Here is a 24497-nt window from a genome sequence, read left to right on the forward strand (position 1 = left end):
AGGGGGGTTCTTCCTTCCCTCTCCGGGAAAGAACGCGTTCCTCTACCCAGAGGAGCCCCGAAACCTGGCCGAGCCTCTTCCCCAAGGTGGGACGCCAGGCTGGGGGGGAGGGTCGTCACCCAGCTCTATGCTTCCCACTTGGACAGATCTGCTGGGGCTCGAGAAGGGGTCCCGTGTGTCCTTGGGGGTACCGTCCGCATCTCGAAAGTGAAGCCAGCAGGGGCAGCACCCACAGGCAAGTCAGCCCGGCCCCTTCCTCCGCCCCGCCCCCCCCCCCCCCCCCCAGGCACCTGCGCCCACCCACTGGCCACGCAGCGGCTCCCGGGTGCGGGCGATCCTTCTTTTAGGGACTCTGCCCTTCCTTAGTTTTCCAACGATCTATTAAATATCTAGCATCTATCTTCTCTCTCTCTTTTTTTTTTCTTTTCCTTTCCTTCCCCTCCTTCCTTCCCTTTTAATGAGAAAATAAACGAAGTCTCTCTCCTTCCCTCTAAGTTAAGAGTGCTCATCTCTTCAGCAGAGAAAGCAGGGAATGTTCTCGGTCAAGGCCGCGTAGCCCCAGCATCCCGGAGCTCCGCAGAACTGGAACTCGGAGAAGAGTGAGGCGGAGAGACATCCAGGGAATCGGGAAAACCGGCACCCTGGCCTCCGCACATGGAGCGTCCCTCGCACCCTGGACCGGCCCGGCCCGGTGGGTGTCAGGACTCAACTCCACGTCGCGCTCCCCCGAGGAGGCCCCCCCAGCCCGGCGCTCCGACCCTGCCGCTCCGCACCCACACCCCCACGTCCGCCCAGTCGGGTCAGTGCTCCGCGCAGGTGACCGCCCCCTCTCCGGCTCCCTCCAGTCCACATCCCGGGTCCTCTACCACCGTCTACGCGTTCCTCTTACCTCCTCCTCCGGTCACTAGTGAAGTTTTTACAACCCTCAAGGGTCTACACTGTCTCTCTCTCAAATCGGGCAGAGCATCTTTCAACAGACCGTGAGCAGGTCTCCAGAAACTTTTCGGCCGCCGAGGCTCCGGGGTCAGCGACCGTGAGCACATCCCTGGCGCGCATACCCGGGCGCAGGTCCACCTGTCCCGGTGCACCCCGAGCCGGGGAGCCTGCCCGCCGGCAGCCGCAAAACTCGCCGGCTCGCCCCGCAGAGCCGCGGGGCGCTAGCCGGGCATCGAAAGAGAAATTGGAAATGGGCTGGGGCAGCGGGGACTGGGAAGCGGTGACGATTCTGGATACACACTCACAGGAGCGTGTGTCCACGCCCTGCACACCGAGCGATTGTACCCCGAAGGCGCACACTTCCCGAGATCAGAGCCCTGTGGATGCTCTGAATGTAACCCCCACTCCGGGGCGCATCCATCTCGGAACTGATCATCTTTTCGCCTAGGCGACTTCTCAGTCTGGGTCTGAACCCGCGCCGCGCACGGGAGGATGCGGATCCGGGTGCTCCCGGCGCCCTCGCCCCATCTCCGAGACCCCCCCCCCGCCCCCCACCCCACCCCGGGGCAGGTGCGGGCCCCCAGCCCGGCCGAGCAACAAGCGGGCCGTGCACGGGGGAGCCGGGTCCCTGTCCGCCTCCGTCCCCGCGTGGGTCACCTCTCCCCGCCCCCCACCGCCAGCCGCGCCAAACGGGCGCCGGGGACGAGAAAGCCGCGCGGGCGACTCACCCCCAGCTTCCTGCTGCGGATTTTCACGTAGCCCTGCTTGACTATGTCGTTAAAGTTGGAGGCCATGGTCGGCGCGCTCGGCTTCCCCGGGTCGAGACCGCCGCCGTCCGCCGCGGGGTCCGCGCAGGTCTCGCATGCAGCCGGCCGCCCCCGAGCTCCCGCCGCCGGGGACGCGGGCGGGGTGGCGGGGCGACCGCGGGCGGGGAGCGAAGGCGGCCCGGCGCTGCGAGCCGCGCGCGCCCTCCGCGTCCCGGTCCTCACCTCCGCCCCCGCCGCGCGCCGCCGCCGCCGCCCCCGGCCAGCACCCTCGGGCCGGCGGCTCCCTCGGCGGCGCGGCGCCGGCCGGAGCGCACCCGCGCCGGGGAGGGGCGGGCCGGGGGGGCGGGCCGACTCGCCCGCGCGCCTCCCTCCCCGCGGCCCGCGCGGCGGCGGAGCCCGGAGACGCTCGCCAGACGCGCTCCATCACTCGCGGCTCCGGCGCCGCGCTCCTCCTGCCGCCCCGCGCCCCGCTCCCACCCCGGCAGCCCGGGCCCGCTGCGCTCTCCCCGGGCGCGGGGTTCTTCCCAGCGCTCTGGCTCTCCACGCCCCGGGCCGCACCCCGGGGACCCCGGGGCGGAGGTGGGGGGGGTATGCTCCCCGGAAGATAGGCCAAGGAGGTGAGAGCGAAACAATTGTTTATTTCGAGGGCCGTGTTTACAGTGCGATTTGATTCCTGCCGCACACACTCGCGTGCCCGGTCTGCGCCCCGTTAGGAAGTGTAAAATCGAGCCCTTCCCGGTGCACACAAAGAGACCGATCGTGCGCATGTGTCTAGTCCCTCGGCTGCTGGGGAGACTGGAGCGATCAGGCGAGGCGCCGGCCGCCGACGTCCTCTCCCGAAGAGGCGCTGGCCCTGGGCTGGAGTGATGTGTGCCCGCGTTTTCCTGAACTGTGGCTAAAAGCGGCTCGTGGCTCCCCGTCTTCTAGAGGAAATGGAGACCACAGCTGCTCCCAGTGGATGCAAATGATTCATTGAAACGTTCCACTCAACAAAGCAATGAAGAACTTTGTCCCCTTAATGTAGGAACACATGACATTCAAGTCGGCTCTTCTCTGTTGTAAAAGAAATCTTAAGCAAAAAATTCTGTTTGATAAGATTGGAGGGAAAAGGACGGAGTATCAAACGCTGGCTGGAGGTAATATAAGGATTTGTGCTAGAGGAAAGGATATTTAATACCTTAGCAGGTAAGGATGTTTCTAAGTAAGGAAAAAATGTGTCAAGATTGAAAATTTTCTAAGTGACTCATTTATAGTCAATATTGAATATAGCTTCAAAAGATCGTGTTTCCTTCTGCTTATTTGGGTGAGCAGTATCTTTCCAAGTTCTAAAATAAATTTTCTTAGCTCTATTGGGAACATAATTGTAAGAGAGAAAGGAAACTACTTGATTGAGGGGAGAAAAATACTAAAATTTGCAGGATAAAGTAACATGCCCTTCACCCTACTAAATGGATGCCCCAAGGGTGATTTTTGTCCAGACATTAGCAAGAGTCTCCATCTAAAACCGTTATAACCCAGTGGAAACTCTAACTTATCTAAACAGCCGACTATTCCTATCTGCTCATCTATGTAGCCAGCACTGCTTGAAGAAACAATCATGCAGAGGACCAGGTGCTAAGCAGGTCTCAATATATCCAATCACATGGCAATATTTCTTGGGCTGTCACTCTGGAATGAGCTCAAATTCTGACCTTTCCAGAAAACTTGCATAAACTCCCTATTGACTCCATGTGATTCCCCTTTTCCAAACACCTGGAGCATGTGCGTAGTCCTCAGGAGCTAAATCTCTTCAGCTGTGTTGGACTCTTTGTGACCCCATGAACTGTGCTCCTCTGTCCATGGGATTCTCCAGGCAAGCATACTAGAGTGGGTTGCCATTTCCTTCTCCAGGGGATCTTCCCAACCCAGGGATTGAACCCACATCTCTTAGGTCTTCCGCATGGACAGGCAGCTGCTTTACCACTAGTGCCACCTGGGAAGTCCCATGTGCTTCTGTTTTCCTATACTACATGGCTATTATTGGTTTCCTTTATCTGAAGACTGTTTTAGATTTGCAGATACTTTAAATACATTCAGTCCTCTTTGCAACCCAAGGAGAGTTGCCATTTAACAGATGAGGAAACTGAAGCTTGGAGATGTTCAGTTTCAGAGGCACAATTTCAAGACAGGTTTTGTGTTCACAATAATTTCCCTGACCACTAACTTCCACCATCATTTATATAGTAATTGGTTTCCACAAATTGATTGCAAGCTCTTTGAAGTCAGGGATTAATTTTGTCTCAGCAACAATCTTAGGGCATACTCAAGGATAAGATAAGGGTGGTAGCTCTGGCTTTTAAAGATTATGGAAAGATGATGCCTTTGTTCATACGCTTATGTAGGTCTCTGCTACTGCTGCTGCTAAGTCGCTTCAGTCTTGTCCGACCCTGTGTGACCCCATAGACGGCAGCCCACCAGGCTCCCCCGTCCCTGGGATTCTCCAGGCAAGAACACTGGAGTGGGTTGCCATTTCCTTCTCCAATGCATGAAAGTGAAAAGTGAAAGTGAAGTCGCTCAGTCGTGTCCGACTCCTAGCGACCCCATGGACTGCAGCCTACCAGGCTCCTCTATCCATGGGATTTTCCAGGCAAGAGTACTGGAGTGGGGTGCCATTGCCTTTTCCGATGTAGGTCTCTATAATGCCCTAATATGATTTAACTATTTTCCTGTATTTACTTTTCTTAGATAGCTGGTATAGTAGTTTGTGTGTGTGTGTATATGTGAGTGTGTGTCTATAACAAAATTTCCTCCCCCTCTTTTTAAACTGTTTGTTTGCCTCCTGAAAACACTAGGCTATGCTGTATAAATTTGTCATGTAAATTTTTCCAGATATGGATTGTTTGCTTGTATTCTCATGGCATCATTTATTTTAGTCACCTAAGTCTCAAACTATTAATGTGACTTAGACATTTGAGTACATTCTTCTTTTTATTTTCAAGAATAATTTATGAGGTGTTGTATATATCCTACTGAATCACATCAAGGGTAACAAAATGTCTGATGCTCCCATTTATTGGAGAAATCAAGTCTTGTCAGCCTGATCCATATATTACAAAATTTCCTTCAAACTTCCAGTTAATGGCTTTGCAGCCTCTGATGATCACAGTTTAGATATATTCTTACAGATTGCAACGCTGTGATTTTCTTATTTGATTTCATTCCTGCATTTATGAATTCTTTTCTTACAAAACTTTCCTTTGCAAACTACAGGACTGCCCTGAAATAGATTCCTTGTAAGAAAGGCAGGGACGATGCTTGATTCTTAACCTTTATCAACCTTTTTTTTTTTTTCCCAGAAATATTGACTAGGTTATAACAAACACAAAAGGAAACTCTGCTCCTTTTAGAATACCATCAAAGATGGTGTTTTGTGTATGTGATATGTCAACCCAACACAGTGCAAATTCTTTTCGCTGTTTGAATTCCTCTATCCTTGACCAAAAGGAGCTGCTTCAGTAAAGGCTTTTTGTGTTTCTGTCAGTTTCCCATGAACCTTAATAGCTTTGCTGTGATCAATCACAAGATATCTCAGGCTCATCTTGCACATTTCCAACTCAGGACCTGGAATCCATTATGTCTTCTAGGAACCTTTGTTCCTTTTAATGGGAAATGAAATTCATTTCCCATAATCTGGTTACCAGCTTGTTCTTTTTGCTACTGATTCTATGCTTTTCAGTTATTGAGAAATGAAACACTTTTCTTTTAGGAATAAATCTTAAAAGAGAAAAATTCTCAGGTTATACAAATATTTCCAGTTCAAATGAATGTTGACAGATTCGATATTTAAGGATTGCTTCTTTTCTTATGTGAAATATTTACAGATTTCCAAATTCAAACCTACCAAACAAGGTGCATTGAGAGATAATAGCTCTCATTTCTGTCCCTTCCTTCTGTTTTCTACTTCTCTTTTTAGGAAGCCATTTTTATTAGTTTGGGGTTTATCTTTCCATTGTTATTTTTGGCTATATAAGACACATGTGTGCTCCTATTTCTATTATTAGTTACCAAAAATTGCATACTGTTCACAGTTTTATCACTATAGTACGCATCCTCTAAACCGGGACCTCAAGATCCCCATCTCTTGGCCTGATGGGTCCATGTAATCCACCATCTGAGTCTGGGCTGGATATTTTGATTAACTTCTAGTGGATGGAATGGCAGAAGTGATGGTATGTCCTTCCTAGATTAAGTTATAAAAAACTGTGGCTTCTCTCTTGGGTGATCTTGGTTAGAGGCTCGCCCTTGGGGAAACCAGCTGCCACAATGTAAAGCAATCCTATGAAGAGGCCTGTGTCAATAAACCTGGAAGTCGACCTTCTCAGGCTTTCCAACAGCCAAGGTGACCTACCTCACAGGTGGATTCTCCCTCAGTGAAGCCTTTAAAGACACCACCCAGGCTGACAATTGGAGAAAGACCCAAAGACAATCAGCCACCTAAGTTGCTACTGAAAGTGAAAGTGAAGTCGCTCAGTCATGTCCGACTCTTTGCAACCCCATGGACTGTAGCCTACCAGGCTCCTCCATCCATGGGATTTTCCAGGCAAGAATACTGGAGTGGGTTGCCATTGCTACTAGCTGTTTCTAAATAAAAGAAGTAGTAAGATAACAAATGCTTGTCTCCATCTGCTAATTCAGGGGGTAAGTTATTATTGGTATGCATAAATGGATAAATAAAACAGATTTTGTTACCTGGAAATAGGGTGCAGCCTTCAACCAAAACTGTATAATTGGGGAATGGTTTTGAAATCCATCACTGATCTTGAGGAGGGTATTGGTGAAAGCTTTAAGTAACTTGCACACTGTTTGCAAAATTTTGGAGACTAAAGACACTGTGAGTGAGATCTTACAATAAAGTAAGGAAAATAATTGGAAATAAGAGGACGGATCTTTCTGGTTAGGTAGTGGAAGGAAACTTAGCAATATACCTTTTGGCAACTATGTGGAAACTAGGAAAATATACCTCATAAACTGTGTCATCAAGATAAGATTCCCAGGCAAAGTATTGGTGGAGCAGCCTCTTTCTTCTTCCTATTTAGTAAAATGAGAGAGGAGAGAGATAAATTGAAGAAAGGACCATTAATGAAAAAGGAGCCAAGAACTGATGTTTTTTAATGTTCTCAGCCTTTCCAAGCCAAAATAGTGCCAAAATTAAGAAAGGGCTTTTGAACAAAGATCTAATCTTGGGCACTACTGTGAAAATTTTCTCTAAAGATACAGCCAAGGATATGACTGTAAAATATGTATCTTTTAAGATTTCAGAAAATTAATGATTTTAATCACTTCCTTGGCTGTATCTTTAAGCCAAATTTTTTGGCAGTGTCCTGGATGAGATCCAATAAAGAGATTCACAAGAAACCCACAAAGCTCTTAAAAGAGCTATATATGCAGGAACAGTAACAGACAAAGATAATACAGAATGAGAGGCACTTGGACTCAGAAAACAAAACAAAAAGCTACCTTTCATGAAAAAGTAAATATGATTGATTACTCAGAGGCAGGAATTAAGTGTCTAGAAAGAAGAGTCAAGAATTCTGGAGAAGTATTAGCAGATGGTGATTGCAGCCATGAAATTAAAAGACGCTTACTCCTTGGAGGGAAAGTTAAGACCAACCTAGACAGCATATTAAAAAACAGAGACATTACTTTGCCAACAAAGGTGCGTCTAGTCAAGGCTGTGGTTTTTCCTGTGGTCATATATGGATGTGAGAGTTGGACTGTGAAGAAAGCTGAGTGCAGAAGAATTGATGCTTTTGAACTGTGGTGTTGGAGAAGACTCTTGAGAGTCCCTTGGACTGCAAGGAGATCCAACCAGTCCATCCTAAAGGAGATCAGTACTGAATATTCACTGGAAGGACTGATGCTGAAGCTGGAACTCCAATACTTTGGCCACCTGATGTGAAGAGTTGACTCATTGGAAAAGACCCTGATGCTGGGAGGGATTGGGGGCAGGAGGAGAAGGGGACAACAGAGGATGAGATGGCTGGATGGCATCACCGACTCGATGGACATGAGTTTGAGTGAACTCCAGGAGTTGGTGATGGACAGGGAGGCCTGGCGTGCTGTGATTCATGGGGTTGCAAAGAGTCGGACACGACTGAGGGACTGAACTGAACTGAACTGCTTCCTTGATCTTCAGGGCTAATCTAGGAGCTTCCATCATTTTCTCATTTGGATTTCAGAATTGTTAGCAGCCACGATTCTGCATGCTTTTTTCTGCCTCTTTTTGAGCAGGAATATGTATAGTAGTTGTACTGTACTTGTTCCACCATTACATGTTGGAACTGTGGGAGGCAGATTCTTTGTGTTTTTAGATTCAAAAGTCTACAGTTTGAAATCCACATTTGAGAAACTGCCTGAGGTACCACACTTGAAGACCCACACTGACAACAGCACCTGTTTCATATGACAAGATTTGGTACTTTGAACTCATATTCTAAAGAGATGAGAATCTGAGGGGTCTTAGGAGAAGGCAATGGTACCCCACTCCAGTATTCTTGCCTGGAAAATCCCATGGACGGAGGAGCCTGGTAGGCTGTAGTCCATGGGGTTGCAAAGAGTTGGACATGACTGAGCAACTTCACTTTCACTTTTCACTTTCATGCATTGGAGAAGGAAATGGCAACCCACTCCAGTGTTCTTGCCTGGAGAATCCCAGGGGCGGAGGAGCCTGGTGGGCTGCCGTCTCTGGGGTTGCACAGAGTTGGACACGAGTGAAGCGACTTAGCAGCAGCAGCAGCAGGAAATGTAAACATATTTTGTATGTGAGGGACATGAATCCCTGGGATCCAAAGGGCAGATTGTAGTTGGCAGCTTCGAAAAGGGGTCACAGAGATCCCCACTTCCTTGTAATATCCTCTCCTTCAGTGTGGGCTGGACTTGTTGGATGAAGCCAAGCAAACACGGTAGGGCAGGAGTGATGAGATGTCACTTTCCAGATTAGGTTATCAAAACAACACAGGCATCTTATCGCATTCTCTCAGGGATCTCTCCCCATCTTTAAGGGGCAAAATGAGCAGTCCTCTTCTTCAGTGGTGCCCTCTGAAAGTAGTACAAATCCATGTAAAAACTTGAAATACTAGAAATATAAAATACACCACAGCTTTTCATATTATTTTATGAATAATGTTTTAATGAATCTGGTTTTCCCTTGACTTTAGGATGTTTTGTATATCAGGGGGAAAAGGCTGAGTTAAGCTGGCCTTCTTCCCTTGTATCATAAAGTGTTCCAAGGATGTAGCTTCTCAATGCATTCATCTTAACACATTCTGTGATTGACTTACTAAACTGGTTCTGGTACCTGTTCCCCTGTGAAGCTGGGCGTGGGGAGGGGAGGGCTCCACGCCTGCTTGAAATACTCAGGACACCAGGTGGGTGTCCTGCTATCTAACTCACTTCTGACACGGTCTACCCAGAGACGGCATCGATATTCTGAGGGTTAAGAAATCTGACTTTTACCAGACTGCACCCCTTCCTTCCCTCTGCCCACCTCCAGACTCCAGTCACAAGTCTAAGCAGTTACCTCTACCTCTGACTGACTGCATAGACATCAGAGGTTTCCAAGCCCCCCACCACCCCGCCCCTTCTCTGGTTTGATTTTGGTTCATTTGCTAAAGTGGCTCACAGAGCTCAGAGAAACATTTTACTTACTAGGTTATTGGTTTATTCCATGGCCTCTCTGAGTTCACATGGCTCTCCCACCACCTCCATGTGTTCACCAACCTGGAGGCTCTCCAAATCTCATCTTTTGGAGTTTTAGTCGAGGCTCTATTTGCATAGGTGGGCTTCCCAGGTGGCGCTAGTGGTAAAGAACTGCCTGCCAATGCAGGAGCTAGAGGAGACATGGGTTTGATCCCTGGGTCCAGAAGATCCCCTGGAGGAGGAAATGGTAACCCACTCCAGTATTCCTGCCAGGATAATCCCATGGACAGAGGAGCCTGGTGGGCCACAGTCCATGGGCTAGAAAAGAGTTGGACATGACTGAATAACAGAGCACGCACACACTCACATTACATAAGCATGAGTAATTAAATCGTAAACTTTAATTGACTCAACCTCCAGCCCCTCTCTCTGGTCCCTGGGAGGTCAAGAGGGTGAGGCTGAAAATCCAAAACTCCAATCACAGGATTGGTTCTCCCAACAATCAGCCTCCAACCTTAGGTGACTTCTGGGGATTCCAAAGTCAGCTCATTGACATCACTAAAGAAACTATGACCTCTTGACCTCTTAGGAATTTCAAGGGTTTTAGAATCTCTGCACTAGAACCAAGTAGAAGACCAAATATACATTTCTTAAGTCACAGTATCAGTCCTACTGGGTCTCCTTCTTTTCTAATATTTGAACTTTTTCATGTTCATACTGTTAGAATTCCTCTCCTGGTTTATTTTTATTCTATTCCCAATAGGCTTTACCTTTCAAAGAGGACTAAGGACTGAGGCCCAGGTCACTTACTCCACTTACACATTTTGTTGTTGTTGTTTAGTCAATAAATCGTGTCCAGCTCTTTTGGGACCCCATGGACTGTAGCCTGCCAGGCTCCTCTATCCATGGCATTTCTCAGACAAGAATACTGGAGTGGGTTGCCATTTCCTCCTGCAGGAGATTTTCCCAGCTCAGGGATTGAACCCTGGTCTCCTGCATTGGCAGATATATTCTTTACTGCTGAGCCACCAGGGAAGCCCGATTTATATGATGCAACATCACAAATATCTTCATGATTTTAAATTAATATATTTGTTATATATACAGCTGAAAAAAGTATCTTTGATATTTGCATTTCTAGTCCATTTCTTCTTTCTAATAGTTTGAGTTCCTTTCTTTTGATTATGTTTACAAGATGTAACATTAAACATCATAATTGATGCTTTTGAACTGTGGTGTTGAAGACTCTTGAGAGTCTCTTGGACTGCAAGGAGATCAAAGCAGTCAATCCTAAAGGAAATCGGTCCTGAATATTCATTGGAAGGACTGATGCTGAAGCTGAAACTCCAATACTTTGGCTACCTGATGCAAAGAACTGACTCATTTGAAAAGACCCTGATGCTGGGAAAGATTGAAGGTGGGAGGAGAAGGGGACAACAGAAGATGAGATGGTTGGATGGCATCACCGACTTGATGGATATGAGTTTGAGCAAGCTCTGGGAGTTGGTGATGGACAGGGAAGCCTGGCATGCTGTAGTCCATGGAGTTGCAAAGAGTCAGACACAACTGAGCAACTGAACTGAACGGAACAAGATATAGGTCTATTCTTTTCTGATTAATTATCTGTTGTTTTTAGTAATAAGTTCCATTCATTTTGGAGCTTCCCTGGTGGCTCAGAAGTTAAAGCATCTGCCTGCAATGCGGAAGACCCGGGTTCGATTCCTAGGTTGGGAAGATCCCCTGGAGAAGGAAATGGCAATCCACTCCAGCACTCTTGCCTGGAAAATCCCATGGATGGAGGAGCCTGATAGGCTACAGTCCATGGGGTCACAAAGAGTAGGACACGACTGAGCGACTTTGCTTTCACTTTCCATTCATTTTAGTTTTTGCTTACCTTTAACATATAGCTTAAAAAATAGGCCAAAAGATTTTATAAATTCAATAACTATATTCCAGCTATATGTAGTCATAGTCCTATTCCTAGAGTCAGCCATATTTTAAAAGTCTTATGTTTAGTTATTTGAGGGTTACTCCAAATTAAGTGAAAGCTTGCCCTACTGTTTATTTCTCAATTTCAGAATTTATCTGGTATCAATTTTTTTCAAGGATTCATGCTTTTTTCCCATATCTAGAATTATACTGTGAGAATCATTGATCTTGTAGAACTACATATTTGATCAATTGTTTAAGTTACCTAATCATCATTATTTTTATGAGAGGTTTAGTCACACATTTGATAATTTGAGAAACAATAATCTTGTAAAGTATCAGAATGTAAGTAACATAGCTAATAATGTTAATAAGTTCGTAGGTGCCTGTGGTGCTGGAGAAGGCTCCTGTGAGTCTCTTGCACAGTGAGATCAAACCAGGCAATCCTAAAGGAAATCAACCCTGAATAGTCATTGGAAGGACCGATGCTGAAGCGGAAGTTCCAATTCTTTAGCCACCTGATGCAAAGAGCTGACTCAGTGGAAAAGACCTTGATGCTGAGAAAGATTGAAGACAAAAGGAGAAAGGGATGGCAGATGATGAGATGGTTAAATAGCACCATAGACTCAATGGACATGAATTTGAGCAAACTCCAGGGGATAATGGAAGACAAAGGATACGGTTGTACTTCAGTCTGTGGGGTCGAAAAAAGCCGGACACACTTAGGGACTGAACAAAAAGAATAATCTAAGTTTAAAACTTCCACTGGGTGTGGCTGAATATTTCCCCAGGTGGTCTGACCAATCATTTTTGCACCGAACTCTGTCTTTAAGGGAAAGTTCACTGAAGATGCCTGCACATAAAGGATGAGCAGTGAGTTATCCTTACCCCTTACAGAATTCAGAAAGGAATGTTATCTTCTAAGGAGTTACATGGTTGGGGTCAAAACAAAAACATGATCCTTATGGTTGAGCACATGTTCTGCCATTGGGGAGGTCTGGTGAAGGCATCCTGCAGCTGCACCCTTAGAGAGGAGGGAAGAGGCCCAAATAGCTAGAGAAAAATTTTATGTTTAAATTTTTCTTATCTTGCCTTAAAATAGGATTTTTTCCCCCTCAACACAATCCCTTATAAAAGAAAAACATGAACAGGAATAATAGGTGGGATACTCCTATATTGGAGTTCCACAACCCCGAGGTTGACTGCCCACTAGGACTAGAGAGATACTATCCTTGCAAATCTGTTTAGTTCAAGATAAACACTCAACATTCCCATCTCTACTAGTTTCTTAACAAATCTTTGATGCTAGTCTTACATATGATGTTCAGCTTCTCTGTTTTTCAAAAACATCATTAATCTTTGCCACTCACATTTCATCTCTGAAACCTTATTTGTTGGAGAAATAGCAAGAGCATCAGAGCAAGACAAATGATAACTTCCATGAGCCTCAGTTTTTTGGCAATTAACCAAGGTGAATATCAATGATTTAGAGATGTCTGTTAACATTAGGTGATATGATGTCCCTGGTACAGTGCCCATCACATAGTTTATATTAAAATGAATATCAACTGTCCTCTTCTGTCTTAAATAATTGTTTTGGTATAAGGGTTTAGCCTTTCTGTATTTCTAGGGACATTATATCTTGAATCACAGATAATCAATGTCATCTAAATGTATCACAACTGTCCTTCATTATTTTTCAACTTGAAGAGACAATTAAACTTGTTTTAGAAAAAAATAGCTTATTTACTTCAAACTAATGACCAGTCCAAATATATATATATATATATATGTATATATACACATTCATTGGAAAAAACCCTCATGCTGTGAAAGATTGAGGGCAGGAGGAGAAGGGGGCAACAGAGAATGAGATGGTTAAATGGCATCACTGACTCAATGGACATGAGTTTGAGCAAACTCAGGGAGATAGTGAAGGACAGGAAAGCCTGGTGTGCTGCAGTCCATGGGGTTACAAAGAGTCACACATGACTTAGCGACTGAACGACAACAATGATCTTAAGTTTCTTTAGTAAAATTAAAGTGGGTATCCAATGCAAACAAAATGTTCCGTATAATCAGTTTGATGATCAAATGACAGATGAAAGCAGCATAACTTTAAAGCATATTATAAATACAAATTGCATTATCTATAACTCCATTCACTACAAATCATTTGAAAAATATTTAGAAGTTAAAAGAAAAAGAACATTTACTTCAACAAAGACTGCACTTAACTCTCTAAAGCAGACTTAGATAAATATCACAGATATTTGCTTGTTCATGGTGTGAAGAAAATTCAGCATACAGCGTGGCAGCCTACCCCAACCTTTTTGGCATCAGGACTGGTATTGTGGAAGACAATTTTTCCGTGGACTGGGGTGGGGGGAGGGTGGTTTCAGGATGATTCAAGAATATTACATTTATTGTGCATTTTATTTCTGTCATTATTACATCAGCTTCACCTCAGAACATCAGGCATTAGATCCAGGCATTAGGTTCGGAACCCCAGCAGTGAGGAATATAGAGAACCATTTAAATAAATAGAAGCAGTTACTGAATTAAAGTATGCAAAAGCGACTCATAGAGGGTACTTACCACACATTTTTAAATAAAAAGAATATTGATTCTAAATAAAGAGACAGCGTGTTGTATAAAAATAGAGCTGGATAAATTAAGAATGTACATGAAAGATAGAAGCTTAAACCTTCCTCTGAAAGAACAAGTCAGAATCATCAGAAAAGAAACTCAAATCAGTGACAAGAAGTTTATTCTTAAGGAGCATTTAAAAAGTGAATAGGAAAAAGACAATGGGAGGAATTGTTCTGTTCCTCTAAGGATACGCCAGCATATACTAAGGCTGAATGATGGCTCTCTGGCTTAGTGAGTCATAGGAGATTTTATAGACCACGGGGACCAGGCAAGGCTCTGGGTCAGTTGTGACTCAGAGAGGCAATTTCTCACCAAGTTTCACAAACCCTAGTGATTCATCAGTGTCTTCCTTCTTCAATCCCTTCTCATTACCACGGCAATTCATACAACTCAAGGGAGTCAGAAAAGGTGTCAGTTTATCTTCTATTCCCTGAATTTCAAATATCCATTGGAGCAAGTTCCAATCAGAACACAGTTGTAAATATCAGGTGCATAATGTCATTTAATTCAGGCAAAGCGAGAAAAACAGGATCACTGGAAAATGTCTGTGGAACTATCTGACTGCTTAAAAATATGTTGCATTTATGCTGTAATATCAGATCCCACTCCCCAGGTGGCTCATTGGTAAAGAATCTGCCTGCCAATGCAAGAGACACAGGAGGCGGGGTTTGATGCTGGGGTCAGGAAGATCCCCTGGAGGAGGAAATGGCAACCTACTCCAGTATTATTGCCTGGGAAATCTCATGGACAGAGGAGCCTGGCAGTCTACACTCCATGAGGGTGCAAAAAGTTAGACATGACTGAGTGGCTGAATACTCATCAGATCCATGGCAGATAATTAAGATAAGAAACTAGAACACTTCCTAACACCATACACAAAAATAAACTCAAAATGGATTAAAGATCTAAACGTAAGACCAGAAACTATAAAACTCCTAGAGGAGAACATAGGCAAAACACTCTCTGACATACATCACAGCAGGATCCTCTATGACCCACCTCCCAGAATATTGGAAATAAAAGCAAAAATAAACAAATGGGACCTAATTAACCTTAAAAGCTTCTGCACATCAAAGGAAACTATTAGCAAGGTGAAAAGACAGCCTTCAGAATGGGAGAAGATAATAGCAAATGAAGCAACTGACAAACAACTAATCTCGAGAATATACAAGCAACTCCTACAGCTCAACTCCAGAAAAATAAATGATCCAATCAAAAAATGGGCCAAAGAACTAAATAGACATTTCTCCAAAGAAGACATACAGATGGCTAACAAACACATGAAAAGATGCTCCACATCACTCATTATCAGAGAAATGCAAATCAAAACCACTATGAGGTACCATTTCATGCCAGTCAGAATGGCTGCGATCCAAAAGTCTACAAGTAATAAATGCTGGAGAGGGTGTGGAGAAAAGGGAACCCTCTGACACTGTTGGTGGGAATGCAAACTAGTACAGCCACTATGGAGAACAGTGTGGAGATTCCTTAAAAAACTGGAAATAGACCTGCCTTATGATCCAGCAATCCCACTGCTGGGCATACACACTGAGGAAACCAGAAGGGAAAGAGACACGTGTACCCCAATGTTCATCGCAGCACTGTTTATAATAGCCAGGACATGGAAGCAGCCTAGATGTCCATCAGCAGATGAATGGATAAGAAAGCGGTGGTACATATACACAATGGAGTATTATTCAGCCATTAAAAAGAATACATTTGAATCAGTTCTAATGAGGTGGATGAAACTAGAGCCTATTATACAGAGTGAAGTAAGCCAGAAAGAAAAACACCAATACAGTATACTAACGCATATATATGGAATTTAGAAAGATGGTAACAATAACCCTGTGTACGAGACAGCAAAAGAGACACTGATGTATAGAACAGTCTTATGGACTCTGTGGGAGAGGGAGAGGGTGGGAAGATTTGGGAGAATGGCATTGAAACATGTAAAAGATCATGTATGAAATGAGTTGCCAGTGCAGGTTCGATGCATGATACTGGATGCTTGGGGCTGGTGCACTGGGACAACCCAGAGGGATGGAATGGGGAGGGAGGAGGGAGGAGGGTTCAGGATGGGGAACACATGTATACCTGTGGCGGATTCATTTTGATATTTGGCAAAACTAATACAGTTATGTAAAGTTTAAAAATAAAATAAAATTAAAAAAAAAAAAGAACAAATGCAAAGCTTTCTGCTTACTTGAGTTCACTTCAGTACTATTTGAATATTAGATCTCCTTAAGATTAATTGCCAGGAGAAATATCAATAACCTCAGATATGCAGATGACACCACCCTTATGGCAGAAAGTGAGGAGGAACTAAAAAGCCTCTTGATGAAAGTGAAAGTGGAGAGTGAAAAAGTTGGCCTAAAGCTCAACATTCAGAAAACGAAGATCATGGCATCCGGTCCCATCACTTCATGGGAAATAGATGGGGAAACAGTGGAAACAGTGTCAGACTTCATTTTTTCGGGCTCCAAAATCACCGCAGATGGTGACTGCAGCCATGAAATGAAAAGACGCTTACTCCTTGGAAGAAAAGTTATGACGAACCTAGATAGCATATTGAAAAGCAGAGACATTACTTTGCCAACAAAGGTTCATCTAGTCAAGGCTATGGTTTTTCCAGTGGTCATGTATGGATGTGAGAGTTGACTGTGAAGAAAGCTGAGCGCTGAAGAATTGATGCTTTTTTTTTTTTTTTTGATTCTCTTTAATTTTATTTTATTTTTGAACTTTGGATGGGGAACACATGTATACCTGTGGCGGATTCATTATGATATTTGGCATAACTAGAATTGATGCTTTTGAACTGTGGTGTTGGAGAAGACTACTGAGAGTCCCTTGGACTGCAAGGAGATCCAACCAGTCCATTCTGAAGGAGATGAGCCCTGGGATTTCTTTGGAAGGAATGATGCTAAAGCTGAAACTCCAGTACTTTGGCCACCTCATGGGAAGAGTTGACTCATTGGAAAAGACTCTGATGCTGGGAGGGATTGGGGGCAGGAGGAGAAGGGGACGACAGAGGATGAGATGGCTGGATGGCATCACTGACTCGATGGACATGAGTCTGAGTGAACTCCGGGAGTTGGTGATGGACAGGGAGGCTTGGCGTGCTGCGATTCATGGGATCACAAAGAGTCGGACACGACTGAGCGACTGAACTGAACTGAACTGAAGATTAATTTATGTCTTTATCATAGCAGTTCTCTGAAACTGAAAGGAGATTAAAAATAGCCTACACAACAAAGATAGAAGATAAAATAGATGGCAAGGAACCACAAAACGGAGAATTGTTTTTAAAATACATAAAGATTAACACCAAGAAATGATGGCTTTGAAAGTGAAAATTTGGAAAGTTTCACTAACTATATGTCATACTTTATTATATCTTATAAGCCCACAATATATTCATGAGATGTTTGTAATTCAAATGTGACTATTTTCTAGGTAATGTTAAATGTCTCAATTTAAAAAATGTAAAAATGTATAACAGCACTATATGAAAAAAAACTATCAAATTTTAATGGACCTGTAAAAGGCAGACGGAAATAAATAACATTTTACAATTTGTAGTAATAGCTGTATGTTAATTGTAAAGCACTAGTCAAATTCCAACCACAACTTTTTTTTTAAAACAACTACTCAGTTCGAAGTGTATTTTGGTCAAAGAAGTAGTTAAAGTTCAGTAGATTAATTAAAATATGTAATAAAGGTACATGATAAGAAAATACTATGGGCCATATACTCAGAGTTTACCAAGATATAAATTCATGGTAGTAAATTATATCATTATTAAAAATAAAGGATAAATTGAATGGAATGTATTGAGTGTACTTTGTAAGTAAGCCTTCATTAATCCTTACAGATACCCTGAAAGGTATTTATCACTCTAAAGATTAAAAAAAACTCAAGTGCAGAGGGGTTAAAGTAAACTGCTGCAAATACAGTTTCTATATATTTTATCTGTCTGGATTAGGAACTTGCAATTTTTACTGCTGTAATTTTCTCAAGAATAGAAATAAATAAACTATTTAACAACAATATATTTTCAGTGAAATAAAATAGAAGGATTGTTATGCTAGTTATAAGTACATGCAAATTAAAAAATAGCTAATAGTAATAGTAATATTGATGAGTCTGGGAGTGACTCATTAGTATTTCTGAAAATACTGATCTAATCATCAAAGAAGGTAAATTATAAATACAATTGAAAATGAAAGAACAAAATATGTAATGATTTTTAAATGTAAAGAAAATAGTGTTACATATAAAGTTATGCTGAACAATTTAATGAATGGAAACACATCCTTAAAGATAGAATCAAAACTGTTTTTAAGGTTAACAGTTTTAATAGTGTTAGTCGCTTAGTCATGTCCAACTCTGCCACCCCATGGACTATAGCTTGCCAGTTTCTTCAGTCCATGGAATACTCCAGGCCAGAATACTGAAGTGGGTAGCCATTCCCTTCTCCAGGGGATCTTCCTGACCCAGGGACTGAACCCAGGTCTCCTGTATTGCAGGCAGATTCTTTACCATCTGAGACAGCAGATTCATTCACAGTTCAACAAATTAATTAAGCTATTAATTAAAACAGCAGTTATACTCTGGGTATTGTCCTAAGCACAAAGCCTATGTCTGTGAATATTACACAGACATGACCATAATGAGACATCACCTCATGCCTGTTAGAATGGCTACTATGAAAAAACAAACAAACAAGAAATAACAAATGTTGGCAAGAATACAGAGAAAAGGGAACCCTTGTGCACAGTTGATAGGAATGTAAATTGGTAAAGCCATTATGAAAACAGTATGGAGGTTCCTCAAAATATTAAACCTAGAACTTCCATTGCTGTTGTTGTTCAGTTGCTAAGTTGTGTCCAATTCTGTGACCCTATGGACTGCAACATGCCAGGTTTCCCCATCCTTCACTATCTCCTGGAGTTTGCTCAAATTATTGTCCATTGAGTTGGTGATACTATCCAACCATCTCATCCTTTGCTGCCCTCTTCTACCATTTCTGAGTATTTATCTGAAGAAAATAAAAACACTAACCGGAAAAGATAAAGGCACCCCCATGTTCCAGCAGCTTTATTTACAATAGATGAGATATGGAAACAACCTAAATGTCTGTTAGTAGGTGAATGAATACAGAAATTGTGAGATACACACATATAAATATGAGTATTATTCAGTCATTAAAAGTAGTGAAATCTAGCCATGTGCAGTGACACAGTTGGGCCTCCAGGTACTATGCTAAGCAAAATAAGTCAGATGTAGAAAGACAAACCCTGTATGTTTTTACTTACATGTGGATTCTCAGAAAGAAAAACAAACAGTACATTCATAGATATGGAGAATGGATAGGTAGTTGCCCTGGGTGAAGGATGGGAGAAATGGATGAAATTTTTTGTTGTTTTTGTTTAAATAAGTTGAATATAAAATTAAATTAAAAAGAGAGACCAACCTAGTTCAAGCCCTCATCTTTTTAAGTAGGATATGAAGGAATAAGGGCTTCCCTGGTGGCTCAGTGGTAAAAAAGCTTCCTGCAATGCAGGAGATCCAGATTCAATCCCTGGTTTGGGAAGGTACGCTGGAGAAGGGAATGGCCATGCACTCCAGTATTCCTGCCTGGAGAATTCCATGGACAGAGGAACCTGGCAGGCTACAGTCCGTGGGGTCACAAAGAGTCGGACACGACTGAGCGACTAACCTCCTGAAGCAATAAACTAATCATCATGGATGACACTGAAAAAATTAAAATTAAATTCCAGTCATTGTTTGCTGAAACCAATAAATACCTAAGACCTGATCATTTCTTGGTACATTAAAGAACAGGTTATTCATATATTGCATAGTGTGCTAGAGAAAATAACTAAAAAAGTGTTCAGATTAATTTTACATAGCTATGAGAACATTCATCCAATATGGAAAATAATGGTAAGAAAAATAATTCAAATGAAACTCATGGTGAGATTGGGCATTCTGTCTGCAATCTGCCCCAATCAGCTCTAGTGTTGTCGTTGACCTTCCAACATGGGTCCTTTTAGCTTCTGTCAGCTGGAGATCAAGTTTGGTGCAGAAGCCAAGGAAAGGTATACTCTCTGATCAAAATGTGAGCCCAAGCTCCAGAACACATGCTCTCTGGAACAGGTGGTGGGCGGGGCTACTTTGTGGTGAATCTCAACAGTTCTCACGGGACTGGTACAGTTCACATCCAGATCAGTGTGCTGGGTGCAGTGTCTCTGCACTGGCAGCCGCCGTCTTGAGCTGACCGGATGTCCTGTGAAGCGCTTCTGCCCACCGCCCGCAGCTGAGGTGTCGGGCGCCATTTTGCTCCATTTTGCTCCAGGTCTGAAAGGCCGGGTGTGAGTCCTCTGCTTGCCGCATTCTTGGAGCCAGTGAAACCTGACTAAGCACAAAGGAAAACAAGGCTAGACTTTATTACCCAGATTCTATTTTTATCTCCCGAGCACTGTTCATGGGTTTGACTGGTGACACTGTCCCTTGGGGAGATTCCTCATTGTGGACAGTTTTGATAGAAGGGATCTTCCCACCAGGGGATCCTTCCCACCTCTCAAGGAACATCACGGTTCCCAGACCCATCTGCCAGGGTTCTGGATCCTGGAAGGACAAGCACAGGCTGCATCTGGGCCATGAGGCATTCTCTCTGGGAATCTTGTGTCTTGGCCTCAGAACAAGCTCGCTTCTCTTGTGTGCCTGGCTGTGACTGGCTGTCTCTCCATTAGAGCTCCTTTGGCTCCTGTCCTACAAGTCCAATTTCATCCTTCTGACCATTCTGTGTGTCCCCAGTAGTCACCAGTCAAGGTCTTCCTAGTTTAAGATGGCTTGTGTAACTTGCACATAATACCAGCTAGCAAGATAGGAACATAAAATTTTCAATGAATATTCTAACAGTGAAATTAAAATGAAGTTATAAAATTAAGATGTTGAACTTACTTCTTTCCTCTAAGAAGCTTAAGAATGGGTTAAGAGGAAATTCTCAGTAAAATAGAATAGGCACATAGACATTTCATTAAAATGTGAAAATCTATTTGGTAAAATTCAATATCTACACATTTACTAAAAACTCTTCATAATATGGGGCTTCACTTGTGGTTCAGCTGGTAAAGAATCCGCCTGCAATGCGGGAGACCTGGGTTCAATCCCTGAGTTGGGGAGATTCCCCTGGAGAAGGGAATGGCTACCCACTCCAGCACTCCGGCCTGGAGAATCTCATGGACTGTATAATCCATGGGGTTGCAAAGAGTCAGACATGACTGATCCATTTTCACTTTCTTCATAATAGGAGCATTCGTTTATTTATGTAACAAAGTCTTTCCTTATTTTGTAATTTTTCCCAATTTTTTTAACTAATTTTTTTTGGGTATAGTCACATTACAATGTTGTGTTAGTTTCTGCTGTACAGTAAAGTGAATCAGTTATATGTATACATGCGTGTATGGGTGCTAAGTCACTTTAGTTGTGTCTGACTCTTTGTGACCCCATGGATTGCAGAATACCAGGCTGTGGTTCTCCAGGCAAAAATACTGGAGTGAGTTGCAATGCCCTCCTCCAGGGGATCTTCCCAACCCAGGGATCAAACCCACATCTCTATGTCCCCTGCATTGGCAGGCAGATTCTTTACCAGTAGTGCCACCTGGGAAGCCCTTATCAGTTCAGTTCAGTTGCTCAGTCATGTCTGACTCTTTGTGACCCCATGGACTGCAGGAAACCAGGCCTCCCAGAGCTTGCTCAAACTCCCAGAGCTTGCTCAAACTCATGTCCATTGAGTTAGTGATGCCATCTGTGCTGCTATAGGAAGCCCTATACTTATACATATATTCCCTCTTTTTGGATTTCCTTCCCATTTAGGTCACCACAGAGCATTGAATTCCCTGTGCTATATCATGGGTTGTCATTTGTTCATCTATTTTATACATCAGTTCAGTTCAGTTCAGTTCAGTCGCTCAGTCGTGTCTGACTCTTTGCAACCCCATGAATTACAGCACGCCAGGCCTCCCCGTCCATCACCAACTCCCGGAGTTCACTCAAACTCAGGTCCATCGAGTCAGAGATGCCATCCAGCCATCTCATCCTCTGTCGTCCCTTTCTCCTCCTGCCCCCAATCCCTCCAGCATCACAGTCTTTTCCAATGAGTCAACTCTTTGCATGAGGTGGCAAAGTACGGAGTTTCAGCTTTAGCATCATTTCTTCCAAAGAAATCCCAGGGCTGCTCTCCTTCAGAATGGACTGGTTGGATCTTCTTGCAGTCCAAGGGACTCTCAAGAGTCTTCTCCAACACCACAGTTCAAAAGCATCAATAGTATTGTATAAATGTCAATTCCAATCTCTCAATCCATTCTACTTCCCCTTACCCCCTCATATCCTTATGTTTACTATATCTCTATTTCTGCTTTGCAAATAAGTTTATCTCTATAATTTTTCTAGATTCCACATATAAGTGTTGTTATATGGTATTTGCTTTTCTCTGATTTACTACTTCACTCTGACAGCCTCTAGGTCCATCCACATCTCTGAAAATAGCACAGTTTCAGTTTTTTTTTTAATTGTCCTTCTTTTATAGCTGAGTAATAGTCCACTGTATGTATGTACTACATTTTTATCCATTCCTCTGTTGATGGACATCTAGGTTGCTTCCATGTCCTGCCTATTATAAATAGTGCTGCAATGAACATTGGGGTGCATGTCTTTTTGAATTATGGTTTTCTCCAGGTATATATCCAGAAGTGGGAGCTCTGGGTCATATGGTAATTCTATTTTTAGTTTTTTAAAGGAACCTCCATACTGTTCATATGGCTGTACAAAATTTGCATTCCCCCCAACAGTGTATGAGGGTTCCTGCTTCTCCACACCCTCTCCAGCAATTATTGTTGTAGATTTTTTTATGATGGCCATTCTGACTGATGTGAGGTGATACCTCTATGGGGGCAAGGACACTGACAGCAGAAGCCTCAGGAAAATATTATTATGACTATTTTGTTTGTTTTTTGTTACCAACATTTTTCACAATAAAAACAATTGTAGAAAATCCAGAAAACAGGAGATTATCAGAAGATTAATTTACATAAACCTTTTAAAGCAGTTGGGACAATATATGTGGTTCTATTAGCTTAGATAGCAATACCTTAAATGCCTTAAGGTCACAAAAGTATCATCGTGCAAGACCCCAGGATCCTAAACCCAGCTGACTCCAAGGCTTCTGCTTGTAGGGCAAGCTTGTTACACTCAGACTAACTGCATTCCAAATACTGCATGGAAATCATTTGATTGATATGATGAATCACTTAATTGTTGTCTCATTGCCCATAGTATCCATGCTAACCTTTCTTTTTTTTTTATGAATTCTGTTGGTATTTCTGGCATATTCTATGTTCATTTTATCCTTCAGTCATTCATTTATTCATTCAACAAATATTTATGGAGCACTTATAATGGGACGGGGTATTCTAGACACTTGGCAAAACAGTGGTGAACAAGACAGACAAGAACTTCTGCCCTTCTGGAACTGAAATTTTAGTGAAAATAAAAAAGAAAACAAAGTACTGTAGTGTTTTAGGTTGTGAAAACCCTAAATTTAACTCTAAACAGAAGGAAGCAAAGCATTCAACACATTTCTTCCAATATCTTTACAGGAGTTGCTAGATGGTTCTTGCTGGAGGCACGGAATAGGTACCACATTTATGTTATAGAAGAGAAATTAGACTCACAGAGATTAGATCGCTGTGGCAGGATACCTGACTTGTGGGGCATTTAGCACCAAGCATCTAAGAGTAGAGTCTGGGCTAAACCATACCTGCATTATCCCAAACTCAGCCTTTCCTCACATAGGGTAAATCTGAATTGTCTTTAGGAATAGGTTCTTATCGGGCAAGGAAGAAGAACAGATCTTAAGAATTATGAGGACATTTTCCTCATGTCTGTGGAGTAATGAAATACTGTAGCTGATGTCTGGAGAATCATTACTGAAGATATGGAAAGTAACTGTGTATCAACGTGATTCATCCAATTCAAAGATATGCTTTTGTCTTAGATGACAATCTGTACTGTAAATAATCCAGCGACTGCTCTCTCCTGGGGCCTCAACTAAAATAATATATCTTCTTGAGGCTGTTTCTTTTTTTTTTTTTTCTGGCATCTCCATATTTTCAGACAAAAGTCAATAAATAATTTCTTTATCCTTGATAATAAAAGTAATTAATATTATATTATTGAAAATGCATTCAGTTCAGTTCAGTTGCTCAGTCATGTCCGACTCTTTGTGACCCTGTGGACTGCAGCACGCCAGGCTTCCCTGAGAGTCACCAACTCCCAAAGCTTGCTCAAACTCATGTCCACTGAGTCAGTGATGCCATCAAACCATCTCATCCTCTATCATGTCCTTCTCCTCCTGCCTTCAATCTTTTCCAGCATCAGGGTCTTTTCAAATGAGTCAGTTCTTCACATCAGGTGGGCAAAGTATTGGAGCTTCAGCTTCAGCATATGTCCTTCCAATATTCAGGACTG

The 24497-nt window shown here is 43.1% G+C and overlaps 1 protein-coding gene across 1 annotated transcript in view; it reads right to left on the bottom strand.

Moving 5' to 3' along the window:
* The window catches only part of DOK6 (docking protein 6), a 413808-nt gene extending 411937 nt beyond the window's left edge, over nt 1-1871 (bottom strand). The window contains exon 1 of the mRNA XM_055559154.1: nt 1665-1871. Coding sequence (XP_055415129.1) covers nt 1665-1730 — 66 coding nt within the window. The 5' untranslated portion in view covers nt 1731-1871. The remainder of the gene's footprint in view (nt 1-1664) is intronic.
* Nucleotides 1872-24497: the final 22626 nt, after the last annotated feature.

Source organism: Bubalus kerabau, chromosome 21 (assembly GCF_029407905.1).
Source record: "Bubalus kerabau isolate K-KA32 ecotype Philippines breed swamp buffalo chromosome 21, PCC_UOA_SB_1v2, whole genome shotgun sequence".
In the NCBI taxonomy this organism is placed as follows: domain Eukaryota; kingdom Metazoa; phylum Chordata; class Mammalia; order Artiodactyla; family Bovidae; genus Bubalus; species Bubalus kerabau.